General features: G+C 44.6%; 2 protein-coding genes across 2 annotated transcripts in view; both read right to left on the reverse strand.

The window, feature by feature from the left end:
* CARHSP1 (calcium regulated heat stable protein 1) overlaps window positions 1–19,491 on the reverse strand; it is a 268,272-nt gene that overhangs the window by 57,835 nt on the left and 190,946 nt on the right. The gene's annotated exons all lie outside the window — the stretch shown is intronic.
* The window catches only part of USP7 (ubiquitin specific peptidase 7), a 55,721-nt gene that overhangs the window by 24,646 nt on the left and 11,584 nt on the right, over window positions 1–19,491 (reverse strand). Inside the window, exons 2-3 of the mRNA XM_082432489.1 lie at window positions 5,347–5,451; window positions 79–277 (exon numbers count right to left, since the gene is read on the reverse strand). Of these exons, the coding sequence (XP_082288615.1) occupies window positions 79–277; window positions 5,347–5,451 (304 nt within the window). The remainder of the gene's footprint in view (window positions 1–78; window positions 278–5,346; window positions 5,452–19,491) is intronic.

The raw sequence follows: 19,491 nt of genomic DNA on the forward strand, positions 1-19,491 counted from the left end.
CAAAGAGGCCAATTTGGCTTCCAATAATGTACTAGAACTATTTGTGGATTTGTAATTGCATCATTTAAACTGTCTTACGTGGAATCAGATTCAGCATTGCACTGGAGAAAGAATCCTACGCTTTTTTGGTGTGGTCTGTCTGGATAAAAGCGTGGCATCACCATAATCTTCCATGGCAGATTTCGCACAAAACACGGAGGGCTAAGGACCGACTCACTCAGTCTGCTGAAGCGCTCGACAGTGAACTGAAAGGTTGCCTCGGAGCGCCAACTCGTGTCTGCAAGAAAACGCTTTGTCAATCACCAAGCCTGGCACTGTCAGACAACACTGAAAGCAGCACAAACCTGGGTTAACCATTCTATATTCAACTGCTAAAACCTAACCCTTCGGGGAAAGGATAGCATCATTTCCAATTTCGTAACCATCTAAAACTGTGAGATGACACATAGTTTGTGTAAATGAAATCCCAAACTCAGAGGGCTAGCAACACACACCTGCATTCCCCACCAGACGAGTTCAGCGTGATTAAGAATGTCTATTCTACTCTGTCTTAATTCCCAAGTAATCCGCAGTGAGTGGAGAGACTGGAGAAAAGGAGTAAAACTTCTCATGTCACATCTGTTCAAGGAGAGGACTTGAGGAGGAAAAGAAAAGGGCTTGAGACTTGGGCTGAGTGTGGAGAAGAAACATGAATTTGCAGGCAAACAAGAACTTCCGAGGAGTGGGCGACAGCCATTCCTGGGAAGTGCAGCACTGTTTAGAGATAAAAAGATTCCTAAGAAGTTAGCTAAAAATAAGTGATAACTTCATTAGTTCACAATTTTGGTGAAGTATCAGGCTAGATTCTCTAAGGGGAATTATTTGAAAAAAAGAACGAAGAAACTGGCATTCTTTTTGACATGAACAGAATGAACTGTTAAATTTACTCAGCAAGACCAAAGGCCAATTTAAGAAATCAAGATTTCCTCCAATAAAATGCAAAAGCACTGATAAGAATTAAACTAAAAGTCACACTTGGAATTCCAGCTTCTTCTGTTGCTGACTATTCCTTTCAAGTGACCCAGGCTGTGGATTAGCTTTGACAAACCCAGCAGTGTCCATGCTTCTCCAGCTCTCCCCGTGAGGGGAGCAGCTGTCCCAAGGCCACCCGCCAACCTGTTACCGGCCAGCACTTTTATAAAACATAATAAAACTGCCGCAGGAAGGCCAAATTGCTATACAAGTTTCTAAGTGCTTCCTCTCTCTGTGCCTATCTCGTGGCAGACTGGGGACAGTTCACAGGCCCAGGGGCCAAGGGCCACACTTGGTCTACAGAACAACAGGAAGGCCTTTTCTGGCTGAGAAGCAGGTGCTACTTTGACATCCCTGACCCCACACACAAAGTGGGGTTCGCAGGTCTGTGCCCTCAGCCCGTCTCTACACTTCACTCAGGTCACTGCGGTGCAGACTTCTCCGCACACAGAACTGCCTCCGCTGTGACTGAATTTGTTCTTAAGAAAACATGTCCATCAGTCCTCATGAGAGAGTAGTATTCTTTACCAAAGAAATAAAACCCAAAAGGATGTGTAACAGCGCTTTTATCTTCGTTTAAAGGCTCTCCGTCCCCACTTTTTTTTTTTTTACTACCCGTAACCTGGCTCAGCTGTTAGCAGAGAGGCCCTCAAAGGAAGAGCAGCTGGACGGGGGCGTTTTGCATTTGAGCCTCCTCAAGGGGCAGGTACTACCCTCATCCCGTGCACAGATGAGAGTCCACGGAAAAGACAAGAAACTTGTTCCAGAGAATGAGGTCCAGAATGGCTGAGGAGAAGAGTGGGCCACTCCTCCACAGCCACCCAAATCATATTTGAGCAGCACCTAAACCCCACAAGGTAGGCAAGGGCAGGTGTTACTTAATTCCCACTTTACAGATGAAGAAACCGAGGCTTGCTGAGGGTAAGTGGCTTATCTCATCCAAGGTGTCACGAAGTGAGCACAGGGGGTCTCAGCACCCAAGATCCGGACACTGAGCCCAGTGACCCTGCCTCTGGTTTGTAAACGGCCATCCTAGCGTTCAGGTGACCAAACGCAGAGCCCAATAAAACTGGCCTGCTGTACAGTGATGGCAGGACACACTCCTGGGACCTAAGGACATCATGTCACAAGCTCCCCCCACCTCCTAACTCACCTACTTGACTGTCAGTTACCATTCGGGTCTTTGTAGGATTACAGTTTTATACAAACAAAAAAATGATACACATTATAAATGCCTTTTTGCTCTTCCTCAGGACACTTTAGTCAAATTCCTCAATTAATCTTAAATATTAAGTAGGACCACACGACGGTGAGCTCAGCACAGCATGCATCCAGGAGCGGGCCAGCCCTTCAAGGCCAAGGCTCTGGGTCTTGAGCCTGGCGCCACCCTGGCCCCCATGTGCAGTTCACACTTGCTGAATCACACACTAGATGTGAGATTCTGCCTCATGTTCAAGGCACAGGATTATCTTCCAAAGTATGCTAATTAGGAAGTTTAACATGAGATTTCATGTCAATAAAAATGTCACCACCCCATAGCTCCAACCTCTTCATACTGTGTGGCGTTGGTGGTATAGAGGTGAGCATAGCTGCCTTCCAAACTCTTCATACTAAATGAATAACTGAAAACCTGTATTAAATACCAGGTCAAGACAGGAGGGTCTACAAAAGAGAAGGAGACATGAAACCCATCTCTGGCAGATAGGGCCGGCCTTGTTACCCTCCCCTAAGGGAGCTACATGAAAAAATGGGTGGAAGGTACTCGGGATTCCATGTACTATTTATGCAACTTCCTCTGTATCTATAATTGCTTCAAAACAAAACTTTTTTTTTTTTTTTTTGGTAAAAGTAGTATACTTGGGATTATGAAGGATACACTTGTATCCTGCAGGGTTAGTGTTTCATCCAAACAGAGACTCAAACCTGCCTGAACACCACAGAGCACTGACTTACCTACTCCAGCATCTTATCGTAAATGACAGGATGGCAAGTTCGTGCTACCTGCTGCCCTCACGCATCTTGTCAGAAATCTCGATAACCCACCACTTTAGGTCTTTTAAAAAGAAAGGCGGGCCTGAGGTTTCCCCAAATGGTGCTCTTGCAGTAACTGTGTCAAACATCAATTATTCATTCTAATACAAGTCTTTGCAAATCCTAGTTAATTCCCAGAAATAAGGTTTTTTTCACGGGTACCAACAATCTAGATCTACAACAATCACTCTCTACCTCTACTAAACATTTTTCCAACCTGTGTTGTTAGCCACTCAACTGCTGTGTAAGAAACTCCCCCTACTAAGAAGGCCTCTCTGTACAAATCAGATTCTAACCCGGTGTTTCCCATACTGTGTGCCCTTCCAAAGATGTTAAAGGAGACTCAGCAAAAACAGATTCTAACGTTCAGAGGCTTGGGGAATCATTAACAAAAAAAGTCTTTTGGAGAAAGATGTTAGGAGGCTGACAGCTTAGACGTACTTTAAGAAACATGCTTAAGCCAGCACTCCTCAAACTTCCTAGATTTCTGATCACTTTTCACAACGCACATATCCTGCCATTAAGTGTTTCAAAATACCTATCACTGCTGGGAAAATGCTGCTGTAAACGAAGGCTTCTACTCCTAGAAAGAGAACCATCTCCCTCCCGCCCCCCTTGCCAAAGATAGGATCTTTCTCTCTCCTGACCCTGGGCCTTTTGAAAGGCCAGGAACAAAGTGTTACTGAAGATCACTTCTACTTTCTCCTGTAACGTGCTTTTCCCATCTGGTAATTCGCAGTAGGAGCATTTCTACTTTTAGGTTCTGTAGCACCATTATTTACTACTAATAATTTAGTAAAATTTGCCTCAAAAGGGATTTTATGTACATTATGATCTCCTTATTGATTCTCAAATGAGGCAATCTGGGGCCCCCAGGAGACTTCTGGCCATGTTTAGAGACATTTTCGGTTGTCACGACTGCACGGGGTGGTGGGTGGTGGTGGGGGTGACGGGTGACACTGCCACCCTACAGGGCACAGGACAGTCTCTTCCAACAAAGAAGGATCCACCAAAAAAGGCATCAGAGGCCAAGAGAACCTGCCCTTTTATCCACATCTGTCTCCTCCCAAGCCCTCCCCGTAAAAACACCTGGGGAAAAACGAGAATGAAATTGCTCTGTGGAAACCAGAGCGGGAGGGCTCTGATTGGATTGGACCGCTCACTGCTCCAGGAGAGACTACAATCGATTCCTGACTCACGCCTGGTACATCAGACCTGGTTGTGCCTTCCCAACTGCACTCTCTGAACCTCTTTTGGCATCTCCGGGGTCTGAAATAAAACCAAGAGCCCAGCAACCAAGAGACCACACCCACACCGTTGCCCTCATCTGCGGTGGAAAGTGCACTCCACAGGTAACAAAGCAGCGGGTCAGACCACGCCTCTTTACCTTCCTCAGATATTGCCTCAGCCAGCTGCCAGGGGTAAACCGCACTGTGAGAGAACTCTCAACTACGGCTGCAGTTTCTCATGGAGGCTGAACTTTTGGCAGGAGGTCTGAACAGCAGTCCTTCTGGTGGTGCAGCCCGTGACTGATGGTTTCTTTCAACTGCCCCGTTACACCCCTGGGAAGGACACAACCCTCATGAGGATTGATGGACATGCTTTTGACAGAACATGGTTTCATATTACACTGCAAGATTCCAGGGGCTGCATAAAGTGATTACTGGCTGCTACCTTCTCATGATTTCAACCTGGCAAATGCACAGGTCCCACAGTCTGATAAATTATAGCGAAGAAATAGCCTCGAAAGAAAGGCTTTCCTAGGTACAAAATGTCCATGCATGTACAAATGCATACATACACTTTCCACAGAGAAGATAAAGACCAAAAGTCAGTCTGAGGGACGAAGCCCAAAGCTCGATTCTGGTTTCGCACCTAACCGGAGTGGGGAGGGATTATTAGCTACAAACAACTGATATACTTGCTACAATAAGAATGCAATGGAAAGCCACGTTCCAGTGTCTAGAAGTATCGTGCTGCAGACGAAAAGGAAAGGACAGTAAGATATACTTGTGTTCTGAATACTAGGAGTGGCTGGAAAATTAATTGCAGGCCTGAGCAAATACCCATCTATTACAAACTCCTGTATTTCAACCTTCTCTCCTAGGCTGGGGAAAATCAACTTACCTTGAAATTTGTAGGCAATCTTGAAATTTGAAACCAAAACAGGCTCCTAAATTTTCCTCAGATACAACCTCCTGAAAACTAGCTACCCTTAAGAAACTCAGAAGTACTCAAGGAAGAAACGTCTGTTTCCGACACAGGTTTTTGCCCAATGCGCGTAAACAAAGCCCAGGTACTCACCGTCCTCCATGTCTTCCTCTGTGTTGTTGTGCCCATCACTCATGGCTACATTCCCGTTGATAACAGGGTTTTGAGTAATTCTTGGTGGGTCATCTGTATCTCCGGCTTTAAAGAAAACAAAGAAATTCCATGATTTTTCCCTTCATGGCTTGGATTAGATAAAAAATATATATATACTTGTACTTTGACAATTTCCAGTCACTAGTAAGTTCCAATTGTGCCAAAATAATTGCACTTTAACCCAAAAGGTATTTACTAGTATGTTTACTAAATATAAACCTTTGTTTCTTTCAAAATGCTAAATGGGACTTGCAAACACATTATACCTCACAATAATCAGCTCCATTTGCAATGACGTTTATTTTGACATAGGTCCACGGTTTAAAAGAAGAATTTTAAAAAGCCTTTGGCGGGATTTAGGATTTAAATAGCCTCTACTGCCCATACTTCACATGTAAATCCTGTCCTTCCAGCATGTCAGAATAGCTCACTGCAACTAATGCTGTTCTGTTTGCCTGTACAGTCGGCTTTCCTTGGCAAATCAGACACTCCAATAAAAATTAAGTGTCTCAACTACAAACAGGAGATGTGGTTTTTTAAATAGCTGCATAGTTGTGTCCTTGGACTCCAATACTCAGAGCCTTTACACCGTTAGGATCAGCAGTCGGTCTGATTCAGCACCATGGAGAGCACCGTCCCCTTTCCCCTCTAGACAAGCTCCAAACTCCAACTGTCAGGTTACTTTTCTCAAATAATTCCTGAATATAAACCATCCGTTTTTCCTTCTTAAGCATCTCAAAACACACGTTAGAAATCCTTGGAAGCTGAGAAACAGGTATTACTACTCAAATTTAGACCACTGCCACTCCTGATACTTTTGTTTTATTAAGTATCAATAATATACACTTAATTAGCAATTGTGTTAAAAGCTGTCTATGAAAACATAAATTTTTAAACTGACCCCTCAACCATGACATCCTGACAGAAAAACTGAGGGAGGTAAGTAGGGAAAGGAGAAATTCCTTTCCCTGTTGCTTAACTAGCTTGAACTCTAAACTCTAAAACTTATATGCTTAAAAAAGCAAAATGAAACATTGGGTGCTTTGACAGAATTTCCACATTTATCCTCCTAAATCAACCATTTCAGGGAATTCCCTGGCGATCCAGTGGTTAGGACTCTGCAATTTCACTGCCGAGGGACCAAGTTCAATCCTCGGTCAGAGAACTAAGATATCCTATCCTGCAGGCCTCGCAGTGTGGCACCCAAAAAAAAAAAAAAAAAGTATGTATATATATATATATATATATATATATGTATGTATATATATATATAAAAATATATATGTGCACATATATATTAACCACCTCAAACCATCATACAAAATATTTTTATGAGGAAAAACCCTATGAAGGCCTTTGAAATAAACAGCACATTCCACCAATGGAATATTATGCAACAGTTTTTTTTAAGGTTCTCAGTGTACCTATATGAAATGTTCTGAGTTATATTAAGTTTTTAAAAATTAAGGTACCAAGCAATATATATCATCATATGCAACCCTTGCTATAAAAGAGAGAGACTATGTTGGAATAAGAGTGTGTAAATTCTTATTTCCCTTTACACCAATCAGCAAACGCTGGGAGAACACAAACTAGCAAGAGGTTCTGTAGAAGCAGCAGTGGAGTGATTCTTCACTGCAGACACACACACACATCACATGGATGCACTATAAATCTTCAAGTAATTTGCTTGACGTATGCCTGGTACTTTTAATTTAGTTCCTCAGTTCAAATCCAGCCTACGGCAAGAGCTTTAAAACATGGTCTAGAATGCACGAATGCAAAAGTGACAAAGGTTTCTCTGCAGGCGGCTCCTAAACACAAGGCAAGTAGGGTTCTGCAGCTGAACCAGCTCCTCCTGAGCAACGTCCCATCTTTTACACACCATGGGTACACATTCCCGCTGGGCTGACCAATTTTCCACCCTTCACAGGCCTGGAGACGGTGATCCAGGCTGGTGGCTGTGAAACTGCAAAAAGCTCCTGGTTGGGGGCTTCCCTGGTGGCACAGTGCTTAAGAATCTGCCTGCCAACGCAGGGGACACGGGTTCGAGCCCTGGTCCGGGAAGATCCCACATGCCACTGAGCAACTAAGCCCGTGCGCCACAACTACTGAGCCTGCGCTCTAGAGCCCATGAGCCACAACTACTGAGCCTGCGTTCCACAACTACTGAAGCCCACGTGCTTAGAGCCCGTGTTCCACAGCAAGAGAAGCCACCTCAATGAGAAGCCCACGCACCACAACGAAGAGTAGCCCCCGCTCGCCACTACTAGAGAAAGCCGCGCACATCAACGAAGACCCAACACAACCAATAAATAAATAAATAATAAAATAAAAAATTAAAAAAAAAAAAAGCTCCTGGTTGGCCCAGCATGTACGTGAAGAACCTGTCCAGCAACAGGCCCTCCCAACCAACTGCCATGGGACCCTTGGAGAAAAGGCTGGCAACTCAAGTCTAGCTCCTAAGGGACTGGATATCCAGTTAAAAAAAGCTTCTCATAAAAATGAGTTAGTTCAACAAGAGGATTAAAAATTTAATTAAGACATGGTAAGTCCCTGGACCAGAATTAAATGATGAAAGCGCCTGATACCACAGTCTGTATTAGGCTTCCAGAAATATCCTAAATGATAAGGCTGTCTTTATCATCAAGGAAGAAGTGCAAGATTGGCACATACATATATTTATCACTCTATATAAAGTGATTCTGTTCCTGAATTTTATATCCTGCCTAGTTGGAATTTTCCCAATGTATTAACTCTCATTTGGCCAAATATGAACTACAACACTAATTTTTTTGACACACAACAGTTGCAAATACCAATGACAATAATGGTATGCCTCAAACACATAGACAAGAAGGTCTCTGATATACTTAAATGTCAAGGAGGGGAGGAGAGCAATTATCATTCCGAAATATATACATGACACCCAGAAATACAAAAGGAGGTCATTTCCATTACTCATGATTGGTAAGCCTTTTGACAACAACCTTGTGATAAGTACCAGCGGCATATTTTAATATATATGTGGCACAAAATACCTTTTTTAAAGAGTGACTTTAGAAACACAAAAGGCTCCCTTGCTTAGTTACAAAGCCTACATTTCCTCCTCTTTTGCTGAGGATGCCTGTGCTTACATCCAGCTCTTCTCCCCACAGACTTCCGTTTGTGATGTCACAACCCAGAGCTACTGACCCCAAAGAACACTGGCCAATTGCTATGGAAATGATGTGGTGCTGATTTAGCACCTGAATCTCACTCCTGGATGAGGAAAATAGAAAATTCCAAATTGCTGGCCTTGACATTTTCTATCACTTCCCAAAGATTTATCAAACCTCTCCCCAAAAGGCTGAGTAGAGGGAACCAAACCACCCCATTAAACCCACCTCACGGTCTTCCAACTAAGAGTCTATATGCTGCCACCAGGAGGTACCTGGGCCACGAAGATCCAGCCATGCCCCAGAGTCACTCTCCACTCAGCCCCCCAGATTTCTCCTCAAAAGTCCCAACTAGTGATACAACCCAGTGAGCAAAACCACGGCTCAGTTAAAAGGGCAGAACACGTGGATTACCACAGAGGCCACGGGCCAACACGCGGTCCCTGAATTGGTCAAGCAGAGCCTAACCAGCACATCTTAAGCCCCAGTCCAGCAGTTCACCCTGACTTCCAAGTCAAAACCCCCAGACTTCTGCTTGGTCCTCCTCCTCTCCTCTCTCCTGGCATTGAATCCATTTTAAAGAACATTACAAAAAATAGGGGTTATCAAGGTAAATTAGAACACTGATATTTTTCCACAAGTCCAAATACACTGCAGAAGGACTGTTCAGAAATGGCATATTGGTTCTGAAAATCCACCAGCGGCGTACGGCCCCCACTCTGAGCTGAGTCACCTTCTGGTCCAAGCCCACGGTTCTCTGCCATGTCTGCATGGCTCTGCAGCAGAATCTTCTGGGGAGGGGGAGGGGGGGAGGGGAGGGTTCTCTCGGCCGCATCAGAGTGACTGCACAGAATCTCCAGGAGCTCTCCCTCAGAATTCTTTTTTTTTTTAAAAAGCTCCCCAAAAAATTAGGGCCAGAAGCATATTCAAACAACCTCATCAATTTACACAATCACCTTCAAAACAGAGAGTATCAGGGCGGGGGGGAAAGAAGTCTGGAGTTACTAGTTCCCTCAGGTGTTGATGTAAGTTGCTAGTGGGGGAAACCAGGTGAGGGGTCCATGGGAACACACTCTACTAACTTTCCTGTACATCTAAAATTAACCCAAAATTTCAAGTTTATTTTTAAAAAGAGAACATAAGAAACCCTCAAGCCTAAGAGGCAAGGAATATAGCTGATATTAAACTTATACAGGAAAATTTTCAGCATGAAGCATCCATACAAGCATGTCTGAAATTCTCACGTAAATAAAGGCAGAGAGAAAGGCAGCTTAGAGCTGAGATACGAAAGAAAGTCTCCCACACAGACACTGGGCGGGTGCACAGGGCATAGCTCCTCAGGAGGGGCCGGCCTGGGAGGGAGGGCTTGTGTCCATGCTGGGGCAGAAGCAGCAGAGGAAACACGGGGCACGAGAGAAGGATCTGACGTCTGCTCCCAGGATTTCACAAATAAGTAACTCCCAAGTACTGGTCCCTGTTGTGTGCTGGGCGCTGTATGAACATTCTCAGGCAGTGATCACAGCCCGGGATCAGGCAGAGCGGGGTGTTTACAGATGGACCCAGGGTCCCGGCTGGACCGTGAGGGATGTTGCCCTGGGCCTGTAAGCTGTGGAGCGGCTACTCTCTTTGCTTTTCCTCCATGAGACAGGAGTGGCCCTTCCCTAAGGAGGACTGCTCACCCTGAGATAAAGTATGTTAGATGGAGCTCCTGAATGAAGCCAGAGGCACTAGTCAGGAAGAAATAAAGAAGGAAGTCCTGAGCAAAGAGGCACAATGCTGTGAAAAGTTCTTTAGCCACAAATACTTTAAAAATGCCTACTCTCACCATTTTGCAAAATTATAGTGCAATATCACAACTGGGAGAGCGACAATATACTGACCCTCCTCCTATTCACTTGCATGCATTTCATGATGTGAGGTCTGTGTGTTCCCCACACTCAAGATACTGAGCAGCCCAGCACAAGGACCCTCAGGCAGCGCTTTTACGGCCACACCCACCTCCCTTCTGTGCCCGCCCCAAACCCCTGGCGATGGCCAATCTTCTCCATATCCACAATCTGCCATTTCAAGACTGGACACAGGGTATGTAAGTGACCTTATGGAGCACCTTCGGACACTCAGCATAACTCCCCTGAGACTCACATGGACAATTCATTCCTTTATCCTGCTGAGAGGGTTCTGTGGCAAGGACATGCCACCCTCTGCTCGCTCAGATAGCGGCAACATCCGGGTTGTTTCCAGTTTGGAGGCATTACGAATAAAGCGGCTGTAAACATTTTTGTACAGGTCCTGAGCAAAGAGACAGGTATTTTTACTTCAGGATTTTACAGAATAAATGAAATGCTCAAAGAAGCAAGGCAAGGGGTGCAGCGATGAATAAAGGGAAACAATGACCTCCCTGCCTCTGATACAAGTAAAAGGCATGCCCAGTGTTCATGTACATACACGTGCACAAGATACAAGCACTTTTACTATTCACAATACGTGCATCCCAATTCAAGATCCATACAGATATGCGTACATGGATTTGATTTTGAATAGCACCATACCATTATGTCATGATCTACTCACCCATTCCCCTACAGATGACTCTTCCCGGCCACCACCACCCCCTTTTTGGCCATCTGAGTGACACTACAAGCAAACAACCGTACAATGATTTTGTCCTGAGGCACGCCGTATAACTGTGTGGTCATCTGTCAGGGTCATCTTTCTCACACGCACTGAGCTCCCACAAGCAGTGCTCTTTCCCAGTGGCAAAGATCAACAACGCATCCAAAGCCACTACCAAGTGGCCCTGCACAGCCTCCTGCACCAAGTTCTCATGCTGCTCGGGAGAACTCTTCCAGCACCATCACTTATTTTCAAGAATTCAGATATAATTGATTTCCCAATGTTCTGATCCTCAAAAAACCTGGCTCTAAACTCAAAGAAGCAAAGAGACATCTGATAACTTGAAGGTGAAAGACAGAAGATGTACCACTCCTACTAAGCCCAGCTGAGAAGCTGAGCTGATTAGAGGGAGGGGGGAGGTGGGGGACTGGGAAGGCTTCCACAAAAGCAAGGACCCACAGGTGTCGGCTATCACACTCCCTAAGAAACCAGAACCTCCCGGGCGTTGGGAAACAACTCTGGACGCCCCCAGAAAACCTACAATTCTCTGGGAGAATTCGATGGCTCTGTGTCAACTCCAGTCCCCTTTGGGGGAATTCTCAGGCAAAGCCAGGCCTCGCACAGACTGGGGAACAGATCCAGATCCAGTCCTTGGGCAGAACCTGGAGGTAAGCAAGGATACAAAGGTATGGAGCAAAATCGCAGGTCTGAGCTGTCTCAGCTCTCGCCCAGGCTTACCAGTCCTGGCAGCCGCTGGGTGGAAAGGAGTAGGTGCTGACCAGGCAGCAGGGCCCATTCGCCAACAAGCTCACCCCCGCCCCCCAGTCAGACAAGGGCCACAGTGCCTGTGGGCCGTGAGGAAGCGCCCAAGTGCTTTCCAGCCCTCAATCCCTCTGTGAAACCTCTTAGAATGGAAAACTGCAACTATGCTTCAAACACGTCATTTTTAATCCACTACTGCATTACAAGGATTTCATCCCCCCCCCCACCCGGGCACACCCCATTTGCTTGCAATTACAGTAACGAGGGCGACGTCCTAATGACTGTTTTCCTAACACTGGTCTTCTCCACACACGACTAACTTGGGAGGTAGAGGCTGAGGCTGGGCGCCCTCTTCTCACAAGAGTCAGCCCCCTACTTGCCAAGTGTCTTGATGTATCAAGAGCAGGCTGCGCCCTGGGCTTCAGGAGGGAACAGATAAGCAGCCCTCACACAAGAGGGCTAACGCGACAGAGGGGAAAACAGAGCCAGCCATAGGCCTTGGACATCAGGGCCAGGGCCAGAGAGTGAAGGGAGCCGCTGGACAGAGATCCTGGAGAAGCACATTCCAGACGGTTCCAGAGTGACCAGGGACAAGGCAATGGGCAAGGGAGGAGGTGGGAGATGAGGCTCAGGTGGAGGGTGGGCAGGGCCTTGAAAATCTCCAAATGTTCACGTCAAGCATGTGTCCCACCAAATGAAGAGGAAACCACCGGTGGCCCTGAAAGCACTGTGACACTCAAAAACAGGTCGGTCAGAACTGAGATGGTCCCGGTGCTTGGACCCTGGCTGCCAGCCCCAGGCAGCCATCTGATCAAGCCTGTCCTAATCATCACAGGCAGCAGACCCCATCAGAAGCTCCTCTGCTGTCCTGTGGAGGATGTGGGTGAGGTGTGGTTTTGTGCTATCTTGCCCCTGCCAAGTTGGCAGGGCTGCCTCCAGTGACTCTCTGAACTCCTTCGGTCATATTAACAATGAAACCGTCTGTGGCTTAATCAATACCACAACTGTGTTCTGGTTTTATTTTGATTTTTATATGAATTGGCTCCATGCCTGCCCCATGAAGGGAGCTGAAAGCCCACTTGCGGGTGGTGGTCCTGCTCTGCTAAACCAGGATTTCCTGGGTCCTGCCTTGGGGAGAGTGTGAGGATTCAAAGCAGACTCTGTACTGAAACCCGACAGTTAGCTCTGTACTCTTAAATAATCCTGATTTAAATTAGTTATATGAAAATAAAGCCCCAAGGAAGGTCACGTATAAATCTGTGTTCCTTAAATAAAACTATTTGTTTGGGGTCTTCAGTTTGGCTTCATTATGTAAAAATCATCTGTTTTTAGAGGATCATGCTAACTGCCATCATGTCTGTCCCACAAACCATGACTGATGCCTGAGTGAACAGTGGCCGGGCACGGAGAGGGGTGTACACCGTGCACGACTGAGCAGCTTATAATTATGTCCGTGCTGCTTGCTTACACATCTGGGCTTATCTGCTATATTGGGTAGGGCAGTCCACTTGTGGAAAGGAAAAACAAGTCCCAGCAAGCCCAGCAGAGACAGAGCTGCACAGAAGCTACAGGCTGAAGGCAGAAAGTATCAGCAACCCACAGGAGCCAAAAGGATCGATATGCAGAACACACAGAGATCGTAAAATCAAGAAGAGACAACGCAACTACAACAAGGAGAAATTCTTAAGAAATACAAATAACGAATCTGCTCAACTTTCCTAATTAACACAATACCACTTTTTATCTACCGGATTAACAGTGAAAAATATTGGAAATGCCCATAAGTATTGAGGGTCTCACATCACAAAATGGGTGGTGTCAAATGGCTAAAGTCTAAATTTATAGTCAAATTATTCTCCCTAAAGGCAGTATTTATTAAAACCAAAGTCAAATATTCTTTCACTCAAAATGCCATCTCTAGATATCCATTCCAAGGAAACTAGCATACATGCCCAAAGATATATACAAGCATATTTCTTACACTGAAGCACCATTTTTTACAGAGAAAAACTTAAAGCATAAATGCCCATTAATTCTAAGGGCCATATATTGTATGGCGCCATTTATTCATATGAAGTGTCCAGAACAAGCACACCCACAAAGACAAAAGGCAGATCAGTGGTTGCCTAGAGCTGGGAGGGAGAGTGGAAGGGTGATGGCTAAGGAGTGCAGGGGTCTCTTTTTGGGGTGATAAATTGACTGTAGTGATGGGTGAATATATTTATTTAAAGCCATTGAATTGTATGAGTGAATTGCAGGGTATATGAAATCTCAATAAAGCTGTATTTGGGGCGGGGGGGAGGAAGACAAGAACTGGACAGAAACAGGCTATTCTGAGTGGGGACAAACAGTTCCACAAATCACAGCTGTCTGAGGGCCCGGCATAGTGAATGATGTGTACACTGAACAACTGAATCAGGTGTAAGTGTTCCATTTTCTGCAGTATTTCTCTAAAAATATTAAACATTTTTGGTGTTTGAAAAACCCATTTATCTACAAAATTTATTTATGTACATAAATTCACTCTACATTCATGTAGTTTTAAAGAAAGTAAAACTATATTAAGGGACAATGTCCACCAAGAGAGGAATCAATTAGCAGGATGTCCTTACAGAATGAAGGAAGCTGTACATGTGGACGGGACGAAAAACAGGACAACACCCATCGTACATGAAATACATATGTTCATCGAGGGATGGAGTCTTTCTTGCCTTCTTGCTTCCATGTTGTTTTAATGTCTCAATGAATATGTATTGCCTTTATAATAAAGGTAAAACCACCCACACACGCGAAGCAAAGCAAAGCAAAGCACGATGCAGAAAGGCACAACCAAAGTACTGCCTAAGGCCAGACACCACCTCAAGCAGCCCATAAAGGCTGTACCAGTGGGGACTTCCCTGGCAGTCCAGTGGTTGAGACTTCGCCTTCCAATGCAGGGGGTACAGGTTCCATGCCTGGGGAGCTGGGATCCCACATGCCGAGACCAAAAAACCAAAACAGAACAGAAGCAATATTTTAACAAATTCAATAAAGACTTAAAAAAAAAAAAAAGATTGTATCAGAGAAAGAAAAGGGTACAGGAGCTGCCCATTTGGGGGCAGGAGGGAGTGGGAACAAAAGGATCCCAGAACAAAGGGATTACCTAGATTATTTGTGACCTTGAAGGTCCTTTTACACCTGGGCAAATGGCAGCATCCTCTCTTAAATGCCTGGATTTTCTTTAGAACTACTTAAAAAGACAAGGAAATTTGGGGGCTGAGGATTGGGGTCAGAAGTAGAAGAGAGATTTTAAACATACTGTGATTGTGCTAGCTAAAACTTTTAAAAACTAGTCAAGCACAGCCAATTTCAAATGAGTTCTTTTATTTGCATAAAGCCACAAACAGAACAGCCTAGGACAGAGGACCAAGTTGTTTCTGGTTTATGTTTTCTTTCCCACGTTGGTGTCAGCAGACCACCACTCAGGCCTTACCCTCCTTCTGAGGGGACCCACCCGGACTGTCAAGGAACACCTACTTTCAAGACCTTCTAAAAAACTAGCGGCCAAAGAAAGTGTTTAAAAGTTCCTGGGAGGAAGACTAGTTTCCCAGGTAAAGTCACGGGAGCAGAAGACATGTGGTGTTCAAGGTCTGGAAGGCATAGCGAAGGTGTCAGCTTTCCCAAAATTAATCGGTATATTTGAACACAATTCCAATCACAATCCAGCAGAGTAAGTGAAACAATTTTGAAAAGAACATAGTTTGAGGAATTACACTACCTGATTTTGAGACTCACTATAAAGCTTCAGTAATCAAGATGGTGCTGTGTTATGTAGACACAGATCAATGGGACAGGAGAGTCCGCAAAAAGGCCCATGTAAACATTACTACTTGATTTGTGACAAAGGTGTAAGCAATTCAATGGAAAGGGACAGCAGTCTTTTCAACAAACAGTTAAGAAACAGTTGGACATCCATAGGCAAAAAAAAAAGAATTCCAACCTCACACCTTATACAAATACTAACTGATAATGGACCATAGATGAACATAGATTTAAACTTTAAAACTTTTAGAAGTAATCACATGAGACATGGCAAAGAATTCTTAGACATAACACCAAAAGCAAGATCCATAGAAGAAAATTTTGATAAGCTGAACTTCTCCAGAAAGACACTGTTAAGAGAATAAATAGACATGCTACAGATAGGGAGAAAATATTTGCAAATCACCTATCTGACAAAGGACTTACATCAAATATATAAAGAGCTCTCCAAACTTGACAGAAAAACAAAACAAAACAAAAAAACCCCAAATACTTGAACAGACACTTCATAGAGGGTATACGGATGGCAAATAAATACATAAAAAGATGTGTGACTATGAGCTATTAGATATCTGCAAATTAAAGCCGCTACCCACCTACCGGGATGACTAAAGTGAAAAATGCTGACACTCGAGTGCTGGCGAGGATGAGGATCAACGGGACAGCGGGAGGGGAGAGGGCACGGGCACCTGGGAAGTAGGTGGCAGTTCCTCACGAAGCATACCTCACACAACAACTCTACACCTTCCTCTAGAGGAATGGAAACTCATGTTCACACAAAAACCTGAACACGGGTATCTATAATGGCTTCATTTGTAACTGCCAAAAACTGGAGACAACCCAGATGTCCCTCCGTGGAACAGAATGGAAGCAGCAATAAAAAGCAACTACTGATTAGGTTATATGCTGTACGATTCCATTCTCTTGACATCTGCAAAATGACAAACCTGTACGAGATGGGGAGCATGGCCATAGTGGAGACACGACCAGCACAGCGCGAGGGGACGTTCTGGGTCCTGACTGGGGCAGTGGTTACGCAGACCTACACCTGTGCTGAAACTCAGAGCCATTCACCCCAAAGGCAAAACAAAAACAACAAAAGAAAAACAAAGGAAAAAAACACCTGGAGGGCAGGGAGAAGAATAAGAAATGATTTACTGACTCTTTAAATAAGCACTGCCTCGGGATATGGGTTCAGATCTTTAACCATTTGGGAAAAGAGAACTGAGAGAGCATAAAAGATACACAGGTCTGAGTCTTTCTGCCTCAGGACCTTTGTTCGGGTGGTCTTGTACACAAATGTGTGCATCACAGCTCCTGTTCTTTGAGGAGAGAGGGAGTCAAAAACGCCAAAAAGCCAGGAAAATGGGAGGTCAGACACACCCTTTGCTCCAGTAAACTCACATACATAAATAAGGTGTGCTACTCCATAAGCTACGTTTAAATTCAGACCAATTCCCAAAGAGTTCCAAGTGTTCCACACAAGCTACTGGAAAACGGAGAAAACGGGGGGAAAGACACAAACAATAAACAAGTGGAATGCTGACCAGGATGGAGGAATAGAAAGCAAAACAATCAAAATCACAATTACCTCTGGTTTAAGCACGCTCTCCTTGAATTCTCACAAAATATCTGTTACTCATCTTAACAGGACCATCTTACATACACCTGTAAGTGTGAGGGGGACCAGAGGACAATTTCCCATTGCAGGGGACCACCCAACACTGCCTGCTGCCCGTCCCCATGGCGTCAGCTGCTGCGGACAACTAAGCTGCCACTAGCTAATTATCATCCAACCATCTTCGTCCTCTGCCAGATAGTAGTAAGACTCTTACATACAGGACAAAAGTCACTGCTCTCTTTGTGCCAGTGAGCTTTCTGGAGTTATAACTACAACCCTGTACCTAGTTAGGTAGGCTGTTACACACATGAATGCGGTATTTTAAGGACTTTTTAATATAACTGTATAATGAAATACGCCAACATCTAAAAGATCTGTATAACTCTGTGAATCAGTATTTTCCAAATGACGAATATATGGTATTAGAAATGCTCCATTCAAAGTACAAGACAAACCAATAAATTTTAATGTAACAGAGCACGATAAGTTAATCATAGGGTTTCAAACTGCATGCTGTAATCAACCTTAAGAAGCTACCAAATTTTGATGTAGTATGAAAGAATTGCCACAGTTACCTGAAAAGGCTATACCTCTGGAAGACTGGGTTGTCTTTATATTTCCAGTAAAATTTACATTGCAACTGACAGCACCAGATATGAGAATCCAGCTGTCTTCTATCAAGCCAGATAATAAAGAAATCTGCAAAATATATGAACAATGCCATTCCTCATTAAATTTTTGTTTTAGAAAATACTTCCTATAAAAAGCATGTTAAATGTGGGAATTCCCTAGCGGTCCAGTGGTTAGGACTCAGTGTTTTCACTGCTGGGGACACGGGTTCAATCTCTGGTTGGGAAACTAAGACCCTGCAAGCTGCACAGCGTGGCCAAAAAAAAACCCAAAAACAGGCAGTATGTTAAATGTGTTACTATGTACTGGTTTATTATTTTTAAATGAATAACTAAGATTGCTTTAATTTCTAATTTGGCAAATAATGATAGCTATCACCCACCTACCCAGAAGCTCTTCAGGGTTCTCACCGATTTTAAAACTGTCCCAGGATCCTGACAACAGGAAGTGTAAGAGGGCTTCCCTGGTGGCTCAATGGTTAAGAGTCCGCCTGCCAATGCCGGAGACGTGGGCTCGATCCCTGGTCCGGGAAGATCCCACATGCCGCGGGGCAACTAAGCCCACGTGCCTCAAGAAAAGATCCTGTGTGCCGCAACTAAGACCTGATGCAGCCAAAAATAAAATTTTTTTAGAAAAATAAATAAATAAATAAAAATAAAATTCATGTTGACTACTAACATTTTTCCACAAAGACTTATAGAAGGGCAGGTGCAAATCTAACCCTTTATAATGGTTACCAAAGTAGGTAAAATTAAGGTTATTTGGCATTGAACATGGTGGCAAGTTCCAGTCCTATTGAAACTAAAATATAAAAATGCAATGCGTTCAATTATCTGGTAGAAACTGCTGTTCAAGGTGTAGAGAATAAAATGCCCCCCAGCCTCAGTCTAAAGGGGAGAAGAGCAAAGAAACACAGTTCATTACAATCCATGCACATGGGCAGGAATCGGAGAGGGGCCTCTATTTTCATCTACCCAAAAGCCTTACCTCTGCCATTCTCACCTCAAACCCCCCAGAACTCAAATCCTAACCACCCCCTCCGGCCACTGCCAGTACTACTCAGGAGCCTTCCTGCTCCCCTGCACCCAGACATAATTGCTCTCCCCCACTTCCAGAGCCCTCTCTCTGCACCTCTCGTGGCATTCATCGCTTTCTATCCTGCATTAATTACGTGTTCACGTGACCCATCTATATCCTGCTGACTCTCCCTCAGCAAAGACACCTATCACCTCTTCATCTCTGTAAACCACCCCAGCCCAGTGCCTGAAGCAGTGATTTGAGGTGAAGGGTCAAGTATGCACTGTGCTGAGCCAGTTGGGGGAAGCTTCTTCCCAGGTTTTCATAGAAGAAAATGCCTGGTTTTCTGTTATTCTAAACAATCCTCTCCAAGGCGGTCTTCTAGAAAGGCAAAGCTAAACCCAGTTCACAGGCTGGGTCTGGAGCAGCAACTGGCCGCTAGAACTTTCTGTGATGATGGAGACGGTCTACAGCTGCGCTGCC

This window comes from Balaenoptera physalus (assembly GCF_965194825.1).
Source record: "Balaenoptera physalus genome assembly, chromosome: 16".
In the NCBI taxonomy this organism is placed as follows: domain Eukaryota; kingdom Metazoa; phylum Chordata; class Mammalia; order Artiodactyla; family Balaenopteridae; genus Balaenoptera; species Balaenoptera physalus.